Source organism: Grus americana, chromosome 4 (genome assembly GCF_028858705.1).
Source record: "Grus americana isolate bGruAme1 chromosome 4, bGruAme1.mat, whole genome shotgun sequence".
NCBI lineage: Eukaryota > Metazoa > Chordata > Aves > Gruiformes > Gruidae > Grus > Grus americana.
The window spans coordinates 56,883,049-56,902,022 of record NC_072855.1 but is presented as its reverse complement, the minus strand read 5'-3'; the positions used below and the strand labels follow the sequence as shown (position 1 = coordinate 56,902,022).

The 18,974-nt window shown below is 41.1% G+C and overlaps 1 protein-coding gene across 3 annotated transcripts in view; it reads left to right on the top strand.

Annotated features, from left to right (window-relative positions):
- The first annotated feature begins 222 nt into the window (after positions 1-222).
- Positions 223-18,974, top strand: part of PAPSS1 (3'-phosphoadenosine 5'-phosphosulfate synthase 1) — a 54,702-nt gene continuing 35,950 nt past the window's right edge. For 2 of the 3 annotated variants that reach the window (XR_008576888.1, XR_008576889.1), the window contains exons 1-5: positions 260-508; positions 7,357-7,471; positions 9,224-9,459; positions 10,824-10,962; positions 13,011-13,129. Coding sequence is in view for 1 of the 3 variants with exons in the window: in XM_054824223.1 (XP_054680198.1) it covers positions 449-508; positions 7,357-7,471; positions 9,224-9,459; positions 10,824-10,962; positions 13,011-13,129 (669 nt within the window). In the remaining 2 variants the exon portion in view is untranslated. Of the gene's footprint in view, positions 509-7,356; positions 7,472-9,223; positions 9,460-10,823; positions 10,963-13,010; positions 13,130-18,974 lie in introns of all 3 variants that reach the window. The other variant, XM_054824223.1, reaches the window with a different exon arrangement.

Genomic DNA, 18,974 nt, shown 5'->3' with positions numbered 1-18,974 from the left:
ATAACGCATCCGTAATGCCGCCCAAGCGTAACGTTATAGTGCAGAGCGAGCGGGAATGCAGCGAGCTGCGCCGGTAGGCAACGCGCCGGCCGCGCAGGCAGGGCCACCGGGCGGGCACCGTGCAGCCCCCGCCGCCCAGCAGGGGCAGCAGCGGGCGGTCTGCCGTGGCAGCGGCGGAAGTGGCTGCCTCCCGCCGCCACCGCCCCGCCTGGCGGCGCACGCGCGTGGCCAGGCTCCTCTTCCCCCCCCCCCCCCGCCACCTCACTCCCTGCCTGCTCCCTCCCTCCCGCCGGGCCGCGGCTCCTCCCTGCACCACCTTTGGCCAAGCCGCGGGCGGGGACGCGCACACGGCACGGCTCCCCGGCGGCAGCGGCTTCATCCGCGTCAAGCATCCGTAGGGAAGGCGCCGTTCTCCTCCTCCCTTCCTCTTCTCGCTGCCCCCGCGGCCATGGAGCTGCCCGAGAGCCAGTGCAAGAAAGTCAAGCTGAGCAACAGGGTGCCGAGCTGGGTGAGCGAGCGGGCGGGGAGCGGGGCGCCTGTGGGCAGGTGGGCGTGCGGGGGACCGGAGCGGGCGTGGAGGGGAGTGGGGGGTGGGAGAGAGGAGAGGAGAGGGAAGGGAGGAAGAAGCGGCCGAGCTCCGTGGTGATGTGGCAGTGGGCGGCAGCCGGGACGGGGGCTCCCTGCACCGCTCCCTGCCGCCCGCCCGGGGCGGGGAGGGATACGGAGTGAAGGGCGCGCGGGGCGCCGCGAGCCGAGACCGTTAACGGAACGGCCGCGCGGGCACCCTGAGGGGAGCGTCGCCATGGACCCCGGCGGGGGAGGCCCTGGGGGGAGGGCTGCGCCCCGTACCGATGTGCTGGTTTTCCGTCGCAGCCCTCGGGAAGACGGGGGCTGCCTGTGGGTAAGGGCAGGAAGTCCCTCCGGAGAGGACCGGGGTTCTGGGGGTTTCATCCCAGCCTCTTCCGTTGTGAGCCCTCAGCTTCCAGCGTTCTGGAAGAAGGAAGACTTAAGAATGCGATGTACAATGTGGCCATTCATAACCCTGGGTTGGCCAGAGACTGAGGTTCTTTGTATGGTGGGTGTTATGTGGAAAACTGTCGAGACAGGGCTTAAAAAATCTAACCAAAGCCTTCATTCTTCTTCATAAAGATGGTGCAAGATCGGTTTACAGCAAAGACCAAAATGCAGCTATTTAGAAGATACACTGCAGGCCTTTGAGAACATTTGATACTTTTGATGATGCAAGACAAGGGGGAAAAAAAAGTGTAATTTCTTTCGAACAATGCTGGGCTGAAGCAGATGAGAGATAAGATCCAGAAAACATTTGATATGAAAGTAATAGTGTAAAACAGTCTTCGAAGTCTTGCTGTGAGTAGTACAGGCCACAACTTTCTTATTAAAATGACAAATCTTTTAAAGAAGAAGAGAGTCTCACAGTTGCCTGAAAAACAGGGAAGTTGGTATTGTACTAAAAAGCATTCAGTAGATGTTGTGCCTGTCCAAGCATCTTCCACTGCGTTCAAGATCAAACTTGTTTACGTAAAAGAGTAATTGATAAGTTACATTCTTTATGTTTCTATGAGGAAAAGGTAAAAATTGCATGTTTTGAAGACAGTGAAATAGATTGTGTCTGGATGGGGGTAACAAAGTGTATTCAAAAGTTACTCTGTATCATTTAATTTGTCAGCACCAAAGCCAGGATGGGTTTGTCCAAATGAGGCAAATCATATCTTAAAAAAATTAACTGACACTAACTGTTTGCTGAGTTCAGTTGAGGTTAGCAACCCCCTCTATTTTATGTGGCAAGCGGAGGAAGTCTTCCGCTTCTTCCTTACTCCTCAGAGGACTTCAGCTGAAATGCTCTTTATAACCCAATAAGCTTCACCATGAAAAAAAAAATGCTGCTGATTCACACGTTCCACAGACAAATGTTCTGGTACTTCTGACTGCGTCTGTTCAGCTGAGAGCAAAATCAAAGCGACCTATTATACCCTGATGGAATCGGCAGCCCCTAGGAGAGTAGACAGAGCCTTGCCATCCAAACTTTCTCTAGGCATCCAGCCCTATTCAAAATACACCTCTGTCTGTGGAAACCCCCTCACCAAGCCCGCCTCTGAGCACAGCAAACTCCATATTACAGAGCAGCACAGAACATAGCCACAAATGCTGCCATTAAACTAGCTTGATGGGAAGACTTGTGGAATGCTTCCTTTAGTGTAGCTCGAATTTGTAACGCAACTGAGGTGTTGCATCATTTTGCAAGAAACTCCTAATGAGAACTTGCCCCAATTCTTGTTTCTGAGAGCATATTCAGCAGAGGATTTCTGGCTTCGTTTTTGTCTGTTCCCTCTGATGCCAGCCGATGACTCCACTCCAGCACTGGTGAATAAGCTGTCTCTGCTCTTGGTTGTGCTGTTGTTGCAGCAGGTGGCAAGTGAAGTCCTTCTAGTCAGGTTATCGCCGAGTGGCTTGTGTCCACAGTACTATAGAAGATTCTGGCTGCTTTCTACTGCTGTGATTCTTGTCTGTGTAAATGGCAGGAGAGCACGCATTTGGCAGATTGGGTGGTGCTACATGCAAAGATGTTTAGATGCCTTATTGTATCAGTATTGCTGTGGCAAACTGCGTTCTGGGGGGCAGTTGTGAGAATAAAAGTAAGAATTTTTGTTTTAAGTGGGAGAAAATGTAAGGCTGTAGGCTATGGCAGAATATGGATTGGTGAATTATGTTTTTTTAATAACTGTAAAACATCTTATCATTCAGATATAATTTCTGGGCTTGCCCTTCTTTCCCAAGCACAGTTCTCCAAATCAAAGCGCAAATTTTCAAACCAGAATTTGAGAAAGTAGCTATTGGAAGGCATTGCTGGCAGATTTTTTGGTGAATGGGTCCTGAAACCTCACCTAAATATGCGAAAAAACAGACTCTCAGGTGAATTGCAGTTGTTTTAGCATCTGTGGTGATCGAATTTTTATGTTGGAGCTGTGTCTGTTCTCCTTGCTTGTCTTTGTATGTAGACAAAGGAAACGGGCGATGTTCACTCTGCTTGAGTTGCTCTTTGGCTATTGAGGAGAGCAGTTTGGAAGGAAATTGGCGCTGAAAAATAAATACCATAAAAATGTGTTGTTATTGGAGTATCCCTGGCTTATAAAAGGCACATGGTGAGCAAATTAGTAAATGGCCTAGAAAATATCTGAGATGACTGGGAAATGGGAAAGGCATTAAAGATAAGACTACATTTCAGAGATGATGCTGGATGTGTTGCTATTGTTAGCTTATGGGAGTTGTTAGCTTGGGCAATCAACACTGTCATCTTAGAGCAGAAGAATACGGAATTAGTTGCAGCTTCTTGAGTATGTATGGTTTGTATAGAAACCATGCCTGTTCTTTACACAGTTCTTTCCTGATGCTTCCAACCTCAAAGCTGTCTCAAGTTGGTGCTGTAGCCTGGGGAGTCTCTGCCTGCCATTGAAAGCTTTACTTCTACCCCAGAGGTCTTGCTTTGTGAAAAGTTAAAATTTGATGTAAAGTGACTGTAGCAGCAGAATGTTTCATTGTTGCTCTGAAGTAATGAAGAATAAATTCCGTTTATGCCAGTCTAGTGATCTGTCTGTTAACTATGAAACAATTAAGCAATAATCTTTTTCTGCTGTCTTTTGATCTTGGTGTTGCAACTTGGGTTTGCTCTTCTTCATCTGGATGTCTGATCTAAGTTCTTAGTGTTTGGCACTGATAGTCAGATTTGGCTTTGGCAAAAAAAAAATTACAGTTGCAACTGGGCAAAACATCAAGAATAAGAAAAAAAATGGGTCAAGTCTATCTCAGCAAATCTTTACACAGAGAAATTGACAGAGTTAGAATTTCCTTTTGTTTTCTTTCTTTCTTTCTTTCTTTCTTTCTTTCTTTCTTTCTTTCTTTCTTTCTTTCTTTCTTTCTTTCTTTCTTTCTTTCTTTCTTTCTTTCTTTCTTTCTTTCTTTCTTTCTTTCTTTCTCTTCACATTTCATGTGGGGAAACAAACTAGCATAGTGGGGGGGGAAGAAAGGAAGGATACATCAGCCTTCTTGGCTGACATTACTGTTATAACGAAACACAGTGGACTGAAGCGTTATTTCTATTTAATGTGGTGAGTAGGAGGGAAAATATTAAAATGCAGTGTTTATATAAGTAGTGCAGAGGCACTTAGTGTGCAACACAGGGTGGAAGAAATATTTTTGTGGGCATGTCAGAAAGGAAATTTCCAATGGTTATAAAAAAAGCAGATAAATAGACCTTTGAGATTAATGCCCTTTTTTCATTAGCCCCTTTACAAAAATCTAGTGTGTCCTTTCAGTAACGACTATTATAGTGAATGTAATTAGGCTAAGAAGTTTAAAATAGCTTTTTTAAGAGTACTTGCTCATCACAATGAGTTTTTCCATTACTCGTTTTTTTATGATACATTTCTTTTAACACTGATAATATGAATCTCCACGTGAATGATGCTTCGATACAGTGTAAAAGGAAATGACTGGTTTTTATTTCTGCTATCATTTTGGATGGCCATTTAATTTCATCAGTTGATACCCATCAGATTTCATGTACAGGAATTTGAAGTCTGGCTAAGTAATTTAAGAGCACAACCAATGTGAGCCACTGATTTCTGCTCCTGGGTATTTTTCTGTGCCACATTAATATTTGTAGTAAGTGTATGTATCAGGGATAGTAATTAAAAACTTTTATTATTGAGAATCCAATGTTCAGCTTTGGTTGCTCAGTGGTGGTAGTGAATCATCTAGTAGCAAAGTGGATGTGATTAGGAAACATTACTAGTGGGAGGTTTTTTGGGTTTTTTTTCCAGCAAGAGAGAATGACTTGCTAAATTATGAACTCTTTAGAGCACCTCTATAAAAAGCTGTTTTCTGTTGGACGATAAGGAGGATTTTGCTGCTGCTTTCTCTAGGAGTAGTACTGAGCTGTCTTCTTTGTGTGCATGTGCCCATAAACAAAAGGTGGGGCTGCTGGGGACGGGTGTGTTTTTGAATGCATGCAGACTGTTTGGGCACTTTAACCTTTAGTCTTAGATGCCTGCTTCTGAAGCAGAGATGGCTTATTGTCCCACCACTGAGCTGGCTGGCTGCTCTGTTGCTCTTGTGTGCCTTGTACTCTAGCAATCTGTTGGCCTTCTCATTGCCTGGATTTGTCATCTCTGCTGATTTGTTATTTGATACCTTTTTGTTTTTTCTTTTCTAAAGTTGTGTCTTTTTCAGAATTTTAAGAATGCCTCTTGTCTGCCTATTCAGTTTCATATGGTTTATAAGCCTAGTGCAATACCCTGATCAGTTTCACTGCTGCTTTACTAGTTCTGGAAAACAAAGAAAACTGATGTAACTTACTGAATACGGACTGGAAGAAATCCCCTTGGATGAGACATTTGACTTCCAAAGTATTTTAGTCTGATAATAGGCAGTTGGACTTGATCTTAAATTTGTCTTTTCCAACCCAAATGATTTTATGTTTGTTTTTATGTTTTAATGCAATAGAGCTTACTGAGACAGTGGTATGGGAGTTGTGCTTTGAGACTGTCTTCTGTTTATCCAGTGCCTGGTACAATACAGTGCAACTGGAATTAATCAGAAAGAATGTTGCTATTAATGTATGTTTGAATTGCTGTGTACTTTCATTATGCACAGTGTATTTTTCTTTTAATTGAAGGCTAAGTACTTAAATTCTTTTTGTTGTTTTTAATTCTATGATTTATGCATTTGCTTGCTGAGATCTCCAATTTTATATAGTGCATAATTGCTTCTACTATAAGAAGAAAGACTTTTTGATATTTTGAGTCTTTGACTTCTGGTTTTAGTTAGCTGTATTGCACTGACTTCGTGTACAAACCAGTTTTGGTTTAGGATGTAAATTATTGGAAGATAACACGATAAGCAAACATAACAATCTTCTATAGTTATAACCTGTTTGCAGGTGGTGGTTTCTTATGGGTTGGTATTCAGTCTTGATCTAATTTTAGATGCTGGCCTCTCACCACTGAATTATGGAGTTATTGTATTTAAAAACTTGAACATCTATTCCTACCTTGAGTTTCTGTTTGTATCAACTATGAGCCCAGCTGTGTATAGAAGTGGGGATGTACAGTCACAGAAATTAATAACTTCCTGTTAAGGATAAACTTTTGAAGTATTTTTCTACGGAAGAATGATGTAACACCAGTTCTTGAAGCCACAAAGTAGATACAATTTTTCTGTTAACCTTACTTTGTGGTGTCTTTCTCTAAAACTATGAACAGCTCTTTGCTAGTACTCTGTAGATGAATATCCTCCCTTTGTTTTTTTATTAAATGTCATAAGTGCTTTTCTTTCCAGCTAGCGCTGATACAATGATGAAACAGAAGATAGTGCAAATATTTTGCATTATGTTTGTAAGCAGGAGAAGTCAAAGCAGCATTACGTATACCAGTAATCCTAACCCTCTCCCCCCTCCCTTTTTTTTAAGCCTTCTCTTCTGTTTAATTGTTCATGCGTTGTCTGGTTTATCTAAGGTCTTGATCTTTTATGAATAAAGTTCATATAAACAGATACCCTTTAAGCTTAAGGGAATGCTGAGGCTGATCTTCCTGTGGGTTCTCTTGCCTTATATTGTGAAATATGTTTGACAGCAGTGTCATCTTCCTTAAGATATTTATGTAGCAGCTTCTTGTGATGAATAAATAGTTTTAAGAAAGTATGTAACTAGCTTTGTTTTAATTAAAATTATATTAATAAATCCCATCTTTTTAAGTAAATTCTTTAATAAATCACTGAGAAATAGTACTTTCTTTAAACACTCAGAATATATAAGTGTCTCAATTCTGGAGACTAAAGATATTGTAGGTAAAGGCAGAGTGGTTTGCAGGTGTGTCTGCTGAACTGAAAGTTGGACCAGACATGCACAGTCTGCAATGAAAAGGCCTCTTAAGAGTTAAAAATGAGCCAGTGTTCGCTGTTTTATGATGGAAACCTGTAGCTCAGAGAGAGAATCCATTTGATCTTCTTAGACTTAAATGACTTGAATAGAAGTCAAGTCTAGCATCTTTAGCAGTACATCTCTATAGTTGATTTTTCTTAAGTTGTATTTGCAAGTAGTAGTTGACTTAACCTGGCAATCCCAAGTTTCACAGAAGGAGCACAATGGATGTGGTTTGCTATGGGTGGCTTTTCTAATTTCCTTTGTGTCCTTGGATCTATGCTGCAGCTGACGGATTGAGTATTGTTTTTACTTCCATTGGTCTGTCTCCGAGTCTTTCTTTGTGCCTGTGAATAAGTTTTAGTGTGCTTTGCCAGCTTACCCTTTCAGAAGTTAGACCTAATCAACTCCTTCTTTTACAGGGAATGCAGAGGGCAACCAATGTTACCTACCAAGCTCATCATGTCAGCAGGAATAAGAGAGGCCAAGTGGTAGGAACAAGAAGTGGTTTTCGTGGATGTACGGTCTGGTTAACAGGTACTGTCACTGATTCTCAGGATCCTTTTGTTTTAGTTACTCTTCTGAAAAGCTACTTAGCTGTAGTTCCTTTTTTTTCATGCAAAGTTGAATGTTTGTGTTTCTCCTGGTAATTCATTAATATCTTTTTGAAAAAGGTCATGATAAAAATGTTTTCTCAGTTATCTACATGGTAACATTTTTCAGTCATCATTCTTTTTAAACAAATGTAATCTTAATGCCAAAATTCCTTTTTTAAGAAGGGTGGTGGCAGAATACAGAATAGTAGTAAGGCTTTCAGGTATTAAGCAGAGTCTATCGGGGAAGCTAGGTTATTGAAGATGTTTGAGCACTAATAGTAGGGAGTGAAATGGACTGTAGGTATTGAAGTAAGCAATACTACCCATTCTAGAACTGTGCAAACATGAGTCTTCAAAACTCTGCTAGGTTTTCGAATAAAAGCTGAAACGGTAGTATACTCCCTTCAAGATTCTCTCACCTCGTCAGCACTCACGGGGTGGGAGTGTATAGAAAAATATTTCAGAGATCACTTTTCATTTTTAAAGTAAGATTTATTTGAGAGCTAAATACTAATGAATGTCTTGTGCTGTTGAGTCACAGGGTCCTAGTAAAAAAAGCCCTGAGTGATGTATCAAAAATATGTTAAAGTATTATTTTCATGTGTAAAATAGTGTGAATTTTTGAGAGTGTAAGTTATTTTAAAGACATGTCAGCTCAAAAGCTGTTTTTAATATTCATTATTATATAGCCTTAACTTTTGCATTTCCTTACATGTTGGAGACCAAATGATGTGTGAAAAGCTAGAGCATTTGAGTGAATAGCAAGCTAGATGTGGAGACAAAAATTGCAATTCAAAGACTGCATCAATGAGAAGTAAATGATGAAGTTGTTGAAATCTTAATTTGGACTGCCATGCTTATTTTCTAGGATGGGGATGTACTTAATTGCTGCCAAAAGAAAACTGTTCTGTTTCCAGCCTTGCTTTCCTTTTCTAGCCTTGCACAAGCAGTAACGTTTGCCCAGCCCAACCTTGAGCCAATTCAACTTGCTAAATCAGCAGTAAAGTTAACACAGCCTCCCCACACACACAAAAAAGGGAAAAAAAGAAAAGAAAAAGAAAAAAAAAGACTGGCAGCAAGACTTCTTAATTGTTTAAAGGTTTGTTGCCAAAGATTCTGAACCGGACCAAAATTTAATATTAAAATTGTCTTTGCTTGTTGCTAACACACTCTGGTTAGTGGAGCATGACTGCTATGTGTGAGTCTTGAGTGAGTTTTGTTGTGTCTGTGGTGTCTAATTCAGTACTGTTATTCTGTAAGAACAGAGTGTGGTTTGATGTGATCTCATTTCTTTTGTTGACTGAAATTCACTTCAGTGTGAGATCTTGCTCTTCTGATGTAAACACTACATCTTAACTCTGTGTTGAGTTTCTGAATTTAGTTTGCTCAGGTAGTAACAACTGCCAGCAGTAGCACTGGGGAACGTGCATCATCTCTATAAGCGGCAACAGCTTTCAAGGCCAAGCTCTTTTATCTGCTTCTAATTGCACACTTAACTTTGTGCCTTACTCTTCCTATACCTATTGTCTGTGTAAAAGGCACTTGGCTTATACTGCAGGTAAGCATCTCCAAAAGGCATTGCTGCTGATGTCACTTTGGATTTTTCATACTAGCAGTGGTACTTCTACTACAATTTGCCCTAACATGTTTCTATGCTTATAATATATATTTATATTATTATTGAATATTCTAGGTCTATCTGGTGCTGGAAAGACTACAGTGAGCATGGCACTGGAGGAGTATTTAGTATGCCATGGCATTCCATGCTACACATTGGATGGTGACAATATTCGCCAAGGCCTTAATAAGAATCTGGGTTTCACACCAGAAGATAGAGAAGAAAATGTCCGTCGTATTGCTGAGGTTGCTAAACTGTTTGCAGATGCTGGTTTGGTGTGCATTACTAGTTTCATCTCTCCTTATACTCAGGTAAATGTGACAACCCTCTAGATAAAGTGTAGGGAAAATATAAAATGCAAAATGTCACTCTGAATTTTAGTTACATGAATTCCTCAATGAACGTAGCCAGAATCAAATGCTTGCTTGTTTTTTTAATGACATTTGTGCTTTCTAGAGATGATTACTCAAATTTCAGAAACATTTATCTTAAATATAAAAAAAGTTTACATTAGTCTTATAACTGGAACTGTCCTTCAGTCTATTAGGCAGAATTATTAATCTAATATTAGGAACAAACCCAAATGATACTCCAAGAAAGAGTCTTAAAATTACAGTATTTGCTTTGATCCATGTAGATTCCAATACTTTATAAATATGAAGACTAAGCATGCACTTAACCTGGAGAATCAGTTAAACTGTTTTTTTAATAGCAACTTTTCCTTCAGTGAATGAATGGCGTGAGCTGTATTTTATCAAGTGGCTTGAGGGAAAAATGTTTAATTTCCTGTAGTTTTCTTTATCGTGTTTCATGCTGTGTATACAACATGACATTAGATAATACTGAAAATTAACATAAATCTGTATTCACAGTGTTTTGTGAAGACTTTTTTTCATCTGTGTATGAGAACATGGTAGGAGAGACAAAAAGGATGTGTGAACACCAAGTATCTTGAAGAATGACCCAGGGGCTGTAGCTCAGATGTTTCACAACTTCAGAAGGTGTTAATTCTTTGGTTATAGTGGTGCAAACAGTTCTGATGATAATTTGGGGAACTCAAGGTCCTGCAGTAAAACAGAAGTCTTTAGATATGAGGAAAAATAACCATATTCAGTAAGAGATGGCTTTAGTGGAATTTTTGGAAGTTTTTTTTGTTCTCTAAATGAAATTCACCAATTGTTTCAATGCTTGGCAAACCATACAAGTAAAATAGTATTTGGAGTATATGAGTCTTGTCCGATTAACTAATGTAGAGAAATCTGGTGGTCTGGAGAGAATGGTGATCCTATCAGGAGCAGCAGGTAATACCTCCTCTGACTTCAGTGAGCAAGGCAGATGTAACTACTGGGGATGTAACCCCTAAGATGGGGCACGCATAGAAAATTCTGCATTCTATGCCTAGTGCTTCTTTTTTTTTTTTTTTTTTTTTTTTTTTATAAATCAGGTTACTGTAAAATATCTCAGATCTTCATGTCAGCTTTTACTATGTAATGAACTGTAGCTAAACTGATGTAGCTTGCAGGGCATCAGTTGATCAAATCATGTTTCTTTTTTCAAACTCTGAGAACTTGTTTACAGTTTACTATCAGCTTCTTTAAAATGAACTTTGAAAGCAGAAAGACAATAATGATATGTGGGTGCAATCTTTTAGGTTTTTTTTTCTGTTTTCTTTCAGGATCGTAATAATGCCAGACGGATTCATGAAGGGGCAAGTTTGCCTTTTTTTGAAGTATTTGTGGATGCTCCATTGCATGTCTGTGAGCAGAGAGATGTTAAAGGACTCTATAAGAAAGCCAGGGCTGGAGAAATTAAAGGTGAACCTAGATGTAGTCACATTCTTTCTACAGAAGTGAAACATTGGTGTAATTTGACTCCACACAAGGGGATGTGCTCAAGTTTGTGAGTGTACCATCCTTAAAAGCAGCATGGACTGGGTACAGGACCAAGCAGAAAACTGGGATCAACTTCTAGCTCATGCAACTGACTAGTTAAATGCATAGGACAGTAAAAGGGGCAAGCCTGGCCATCCTCACATCGGAAAAACCTTGAGCAGATTACATGGTTTCTATTGCAAGCTCTTATGATTGAGGATCAGTGTATCTCCTTTGTGTGCCCATTGACTAGTTAAAAAAGAGTCTGATTCTCTCTAAAGTCTATAAAGAATTGCATTAATAAGAGTTACTAACTTCCAAAAAGTAAAGCATGATCACCATCTTTCTGTAAAGACCATTAAGAACACTTCTGAAGAGGCTTTTATTTTCATATTAGGGTTCTATGCTAGTGCCCATGAAAATTATTTCCTATCCTCAGATCAAGATTTAAGTACAGCCTGTGATTAAAAAAAGCTTAAATATGTGATCACTCATTGCAAATGTTGTTTCAAGTTGCTTCTTTGCTCTGTGTTATAGTTTGCAGAGGTTGACGATAGCACTTTTTATCTGTATTAAGCAGCAAAGCAGTTTTTAAAGTAATTGCTTTCAGGGGCTGCATTTGCAGATGCACTGTTAGTCAAAAGTGATCTAAAATTCAAGAAATCGAAGACAATCCACATGACTGGTTGCTTGATACTTCTAGTACTACCAAATTTATCATGTGAAGACCGAGAATAAATAAGGCTGAACTAAGGCTTGCTGAAAATCAAAGCAAGATGGCTTGAGGTGGCACGATACAAAGATGTAGTTCTGTACAGAATCCTTATTTATGCTGTAGAACTTCTTTAATATTTGGTTAATTTTACAAGCCCCATAATGGAATTGTGTTACTTTAGAGTGGTAGTGTGATATACAGTGTCTGAGTAAGCTACAAGTGGCTGTATCTTATGACTGGATACATGTAGGATGAAAATTAAATGAACTTGCTTGTTTGCAAGGAAAGTCAGCAACTGCTCTCTTCTTTTTATCTGGCAATGGGACACTTTCTTTGCCCCCTATTCCCACTACTCCAGTAATCAGATACCTATAAAGTATACAGTTTTTGTAACAGATACTGGCTTTTCTTTATCACATGGAGTCCTGCAGCAATTTACTTAGATGAGGAATTAAGCTACTAATTTTGAGAGTATTTAAGTCTGAAGTGAAAAACTCAACTTTCAATGTTTGCATTTGCAGCTGTAGAGGATGCAGATGTTCAGTTGCTGTAGCCCAGCTGATATTTCTGCTGCAGATCTGACTTGTAGTGCTTACATGCTTTGCCTTTGGGCTTGATTTTTTTTCTTACTTGTTTATGCACGGTTAGTCAGAATCTCCTGTTTCAAAGCAGGTTACTAGCTAAATAGACCAGAACAACAGAACTGGTAGCTTGTATAGTCTGTGACCATAGTTATTATGCCTACAGTAAACACATACATCTACCTTACATTAACAGCTATCTAAAGATGGGTATATTAGCTAACCTAATGTAATAGGTGTTGGAATTCCTTACTCTTCAGAGTACTGCTTGGTGGCATGAGTGTAAATTTACATATATAGTGGTTATTTAATATCAAGCTTTGTGTTCAAAAAAACCCCACTACAATCACAGCTAATAATGAAGGAGAGCTGATGGATGACTAACTGGACTGATGTGCACAGTTCCTCTGCCAGTGCTCCTTTCTTTATTCACAATATAAATCAAATAACTTCAAGAAAAACATGCTGTATATGTGCTGCAGAATGCTGAAGTTTGATGCAGTCATGTAGTAGGGTTAGCAGATGGTCTGATAAAGAAAAAAATGTTGATTTCCCTAAGAAATCCTGTATTAATGAAGCTAAAATTCTGTGCTCTTGCCTGTTGTGTTTGTTTATATCTAAAAAACTGCCTGTGAACAAAGTTGGAGTCATCTTTTGGAAGAAGTCACTTAAGATTTTTGTCTTATGTTCTGTAGGTTTTACTGGGATTGACTCTGAGTATGAAAAACCAGAAGCGCCAGAGCTTGTGCTGAAAACTGATTCCTGTGATGTGAATGATTGCGTACAACAAGTTGTGGAACTTCTTCAGGAGAGGGTGAGCAGAAATTCAGATATATCTTAGTAACCTTTTTCAAAGCGTTCGTGCCTGCAATCTGAATGTATGTTCTGGGGAAAGCAGAGACAGTTTTTTAAGAGTTAAAGGGTTATATATCTTTAAATTCTAGCTTTTAAACTTGTCCTATTGTATGTTTCCTTTTTAAACCTAAGCATTGCAACAACATTGATCTCTTAAGTGAAATAAGATTTGAACAAGTGGAAAATGAATTTATATTATAACTGATAACTGGAAGGAAGAGAAGGCTGTGTCAGTTGTTACAGAACCAACGATGAATGCTGACTTTAAAATTGATTGCTGGTATTCGTAAGAGGCTGAAATTTTTTACTTTGCCTCTGTGGCGTACAAATTAATATATACTGCAGATGCGAAGAGGCAGGGATGTGCTTAGACAGTAATTTGAGCTGGCTTAAATAGGGGCTGCTGTGTTCGTGACTGGTTTCCCTTGTTGCCATTGTTTTTCTTGCACTAGTAAAAGTGGTCCTGCAATTGTGTATGACCAGTTCAGGAAGCTGATCTTCTTGATGTGGCTGAGTTGAGTTAATGGTTTATAGCTTCTGAAAAGGTAGGGCTCTTTCCTCATTCATGCATACAATCTACACCATCCCTTTTGAAGCCTCCGGGCCTTCTCCTGTTGTCTGATAAGTGGATTCAGCTCATTACCCAACCTAAACACCCCCCCCCCCCCCAAACCCCAAGAAAACCCACAAAGAAACAAAACAAAAAAACCCCAACAAACCACCCACAGAAAACAAAACAAACAGACACACCCCCCCACCCACTAAAAGTGAAGGCAGACATGAGATGGCTTTATCCTCTTGAAACCATACCCCCAGAATTTGCTAATCTTCATGTAGAAGAAATGTGTCTCCTTACATTCTTATCTACAGTCAGTGGGTAGTGATATGATATTTCAGACAATTATTTTAATTTGGATACTCTAGCAGACAATTATTCATGTGTTTTTGTGAGATGGATGTTCTGGAAATTTAGGGTGTAGGCAGTTGCTTGAGTAAAGCTCCACCAAGTGTTGAAGTTGTACAAGCAAAAGACCTCATCACGTAGCCGGCATGGAGTTAATTTTAACTCTCTGTGCCAGTACAGCTCTGGAGAAATTCAGTCTCTTGTATCTAAATTTTCAAGAAAACTCTGTTAATAGATCACTGCTTGCTCAAGTTTGCTCAAGAGATAAGACAGGGCAGAAAACCAGAGCAGAATTCTAGATTTTTACCCTGATGCTCATCTGAATATTTTTTTTGGAAGAAAAAAAGGAGAGCTGTGTAGGAGTTCTGCCAATGGGAGATGGCAGTTCCTGACTGTGGGAGGCCCTGCATCTCCTGCTCAGAGGAACAATTCAGTACATTTCATAATTGTAGAAACCAATGTCACGTGTGCCAAGATAGTGATCCCCAAAGTTTTGCACTGGTACCAGTGCTGAATGCTGGCTCCTGGCCCAGTCAGCTTTGCTCTGTCCTTGGCTTAAGGCACATCTTAGCACTTTTTTTTTTTCCTTTCTTTGTAGACAACAGTATCCTGAATGCCAAGATATCTTAGTTGTTGCTTACTTTAATGAGAGACAATGAAACCAAGGCATGGCTGAACAGGCATGTCTTGTTCTCAGGCCGTATTAATACAGTGATATGTTGAGAATATAATTTCTGTAGGTTTCCTTTAGTTGGAACAAGCTGTATCTGTGTTCTTCTGCTGAATTATTAAAAAAGTAGTCTGCTCAAAGTATTGATAATCTTTGACTTTCAAGGACTGTTTTTATACTAGTTCAGACAATAATGGCAGTAAAGAGAAGACAGCTGGAACTGTGTGTTGAGTTAGAGACAGATATACACATATGTATATTTATTAAACAAGAATTTGAAATATTGTTCTTTTATAGGTAATGGAATTACTTGGTTCTTGGAATTTTCTTAGAATTTTTCATAATATTTGAAAAGAACTCTGAAACAAATTTATAAGGTCTTTTCCAAAAACATGTTCAATCCTTTATGGAAGAAAAAGGGAGGTAACCACACAGAAATAGGACATAAGCAGCTGTTGAATCTGGAAAGTTCTTGTGTGGTATAACTTTGTTTTGAGAGTCACCTGGTTTGGTTTCTTTTTCTTTGCTTGTAAATGCAGTAGATACTTCAAAGTTCTTTTCAGGGACCTAGAATGCAAGGTACTGATGAGTATCTCCTAAAGCTACCAAGTCTGAGTAATAGGAGAAGTTACTCTTCCCTCTTCCCCACCCCTTCAGTACTATGCAAATCAGTGCTTGCACACTTTTTTTTTCCCCCTCCAGTCAAAAAGGCTCATGTGGCTTTTGAGCTTGAAAAATTTGGCTTTCAATCTGCTGATATTTTCCAATGGAGTCAGATGAGCCCCGTGTGGGTGTTTGGCTGTAAAGGTTTCATTGTTTTCATTCTTGTTTTTCCTGTCAACAAATATAGCTGATCTAGCCTATTGCACAAAGTTCATCTTTTCTTAAATATGGAATAAGTTCAATATTTAGCCTAGAAAATATTTTCTGAAGAAGTCATAGCTCAGGAATGTCACCTTTATTGTTAAGGAAGTGCAAAAGTATACAAGGAAAGAGTTGCATTTCCAGTACGTAACTTTAAACTTTTAACTACTTTTGTATAAAAGTCTCATTCTTAGGGACATCAACTTACGGTGGCTCTGCGAATACCATCCCCCAAACTGGAATCTCATTGTGCACTTCTACTACTATTTAGATCAATCCACTCGAGTGTATGTATAAACTTTCTGTCCCTTATTCTATCTCCTGTCCATCCCCCAACAGTTACACTCAAGTTCTTATCTGAGCTTGGTGTTACACCTGTATTTGGGAAGGTGGTCCTCATGGTATCTTATAGTACTGATTTCCTAGCTATATTCACACAATTCCCTGCAATTGTATTCAAATTCTGTATTTTGGAGTGGTGAGAATTTGGAGCAGAGTAGAAGTTCTTTGTTGTGGTTTATAATCTCTTTTTTTTTTTTTAAGATGTGAAGCTTGAGGCTGGTGGTTCCTAGAAAATATGTAGAAATAGATTCTGCTGTTCTGTACATCTAGTTTTTTGTTTGATTGGATTTTTTTATACCTTGGATTATAGTGCAGCTATCACTGTAAACAACACAATGATTCTCTCTGGAGCAAAGTTCTCAATCTTGTCTAGTTCCTCATTCGCTTATCAAATATTTGATAATAAAGAATACTCTGTGTGATCACCTTGGTCACGTGAATTACAGCAGGCTCCAAAACATCTTTCAGTATTTTTTTTAAGAAGCTTGCAAACATGGGAGCTTAGTATTTTGAATATCTGTAACATTCATGTAGAGCAGGCATTACAGGTCTTCAGCCCACTTTTTCATTATTTGACTGTAAATTAGGCCCTCAGTAGAGTATATTTGAGACAATTGATTATACCCAGCTGATAGCTGGGTACTTGTGATGGGTTGACCCTGGCTGGAGGCCAGGTGCCCACCAGAGCCGCTCTCTCACTCCCCTCATTCACTAAACAGGGGAGAAAAGGCATAACGAAATGCTTGTAGGTCGGGATAAGGACAGGGAGAGATCACTCACTAATTATCGTCACGAGCAAAACAGACCAAACTTAGAGAGGGAATTCATCTAATTTATTACTAGGCAAAACAGAGTAGAGGAATGAGAAAATAAAATCAACTCTTAAAACACTTCCCCCCACCCCTCCCATCTTCCTGGGCTCAACTTCACTCCCGGCTTCAACCTTCCCCCCCCCTCAGCGGCACAGGGGGACAGGGAGTGGGGGGTTACAGTCAGTTCATCACACGGTGTTTCTGCCGCTTCTTCATCCTCAGGGGGAGGACTCCTCTCATCGTTCCCCTGCTCCAGCATGGAGTCTCTCTCACGGGGTGCAGACCTTCAGGAGCAAACTGCTCCAGCGTGGGGTCCCCCACGGGGTCACAAGTCCTGCCAGCAAACCTGCCCTGGCGTGGGCTCCCCTCTTCACGGGTCCACCGGTCCGGCCAGGAACTTGCTCCAGTGTGGGCTTCCCACGGGCCGCAGCCTCCTTCAGGTGCCTCCACCTGCTCCGGTGTGGGGTCCTCCACGGGCTGCAGGTGGAATCTCTACACCCCCTCATCCTTCCTCCATGGGCTGCAGGGGGACAGCCTGCCTCACCATGGTCTTCACCACAGGCTGCAGGGGGATCTCTGCTCCGGCGCCTGGAGCACCTCCTCCCCCTCCATCTGCACTGACCTTGGTGTCTGCAGAGTTTCTTACATCTTCTCACTCCTCTCTCTGGCTGCAAAAGCTCTCCCTCTCAGTGTTTTTCTTCTTCTTAAATATGTTATCACAGAGGCGCTGATTGGCTTGGCCTTGGCTAGCGGCGGGCCGGTCTTAGAGCTGGCTGGCATTGGCTCTGTCAGACACAGGGGGAGCTTCTAGCAGCTTCTCACAGAAGCCACCCCTGTAGCACCCCCAGCTACCAAAACCTTGCCACACAAACCCAACACAGTACTGAATCATTATTTTACATGAAACTCTTTCCTGTCTCCTCCTGCTTTCAAAATCATTTCAGCAGAAAATTTGTATGAATACAACCGTTGTTTGTTTGGACACAGTGTTCAAACCAAATACCTACAGCAAAAGGTGATGGGATGGGACCAACTGGTTTTCAACAGACAAAGTGCAAACCATTGGGATTTTATAAATGGTTTAAAATGCTGGAAGTAAGCCAGCATTGCATGAAATGTGGTACAATGACATTAACTTGCAGCATACCTACCTTTTAACTTCAATATATGTTGACATTGTGTGGAATAACTCACCTTTTTGATAACTAAATAAAGTATCTCTCCTCCTAAGATATAAGGAGGATACAAGAGAACTGCAATAAATTGTTCAGCATTACAGAAACATTTCTCAGCATTATGAAAACATGTGCCCATGCAGCAAAGAAGGCCAATTGCATACTGTATTGTAATAGAATCATAGAATGGTTTGGGTTGGAAGGGACCTTAAAGATCATCTAGTTCCAACCCCCCTGCTGCGGGCAGGGACACCCTCCACTAGACCACATTGCCCAAAGCCTCATCCAACCTGGTCTTAAACACTTCCAGGGACGGGGCATCCGCAACCTGTTCCAGTACCTCACCACCCTCACAGTAAAGAATTTCTTTCTAACATCTAATCTAAATCAGCCCTCCTTCAGCTTAAACCCATTACCCCTTGTCCTGTCACTACACTCCCTGATAAACAGTCCCTCATGAGCTTTCCTGTAGGCCCCCTTCAGGTACCGGTAAGCTGCAATTAGATCTCCCCGGAGCCGCCTTTTCTCCAGGCTGAACAACCCCAACTCTCTCAGCCTGTCCTCATAGGAGAGGTGCTCCAGCCCTCCAATCAGCTTCATGGCCCTCCTCTGGACTCTCTCCAACAGCTCCATGTCTCTCCTGTACTGGGGCCCCCAGAGCTGGACGTAGTACTCCAGGTGGGGTCTCACAAGAGCGGAGTAGAGGGGCAGGATCACCTCCCTCAACCTGCTGGTCATGCCTCTCTTGATGCAGCCCAGGCCACGGTTGGCTTTCTGGGCTGCAAGCGCACACTGCCAGCTCATGTTGAGCTTCTCATCAGTCAATACCCCCAAGTCCTTCTCCTCGGGGCTGCTTTCAATCCATTCCTTGCCCAGCCTATAGTTGTGCTTGGGATTGTGCCGACCCACGTGCAGGACCTTGCACTTGGCCTTGTTGAACTTCATGCGGTTTGCACGGGCCCACCTCTCCAGCCTGTCAAGGTCCCTCTGGATGGCATCCCTTCCCTCCGGCGTGTCGACTACACCACACAGCTTGG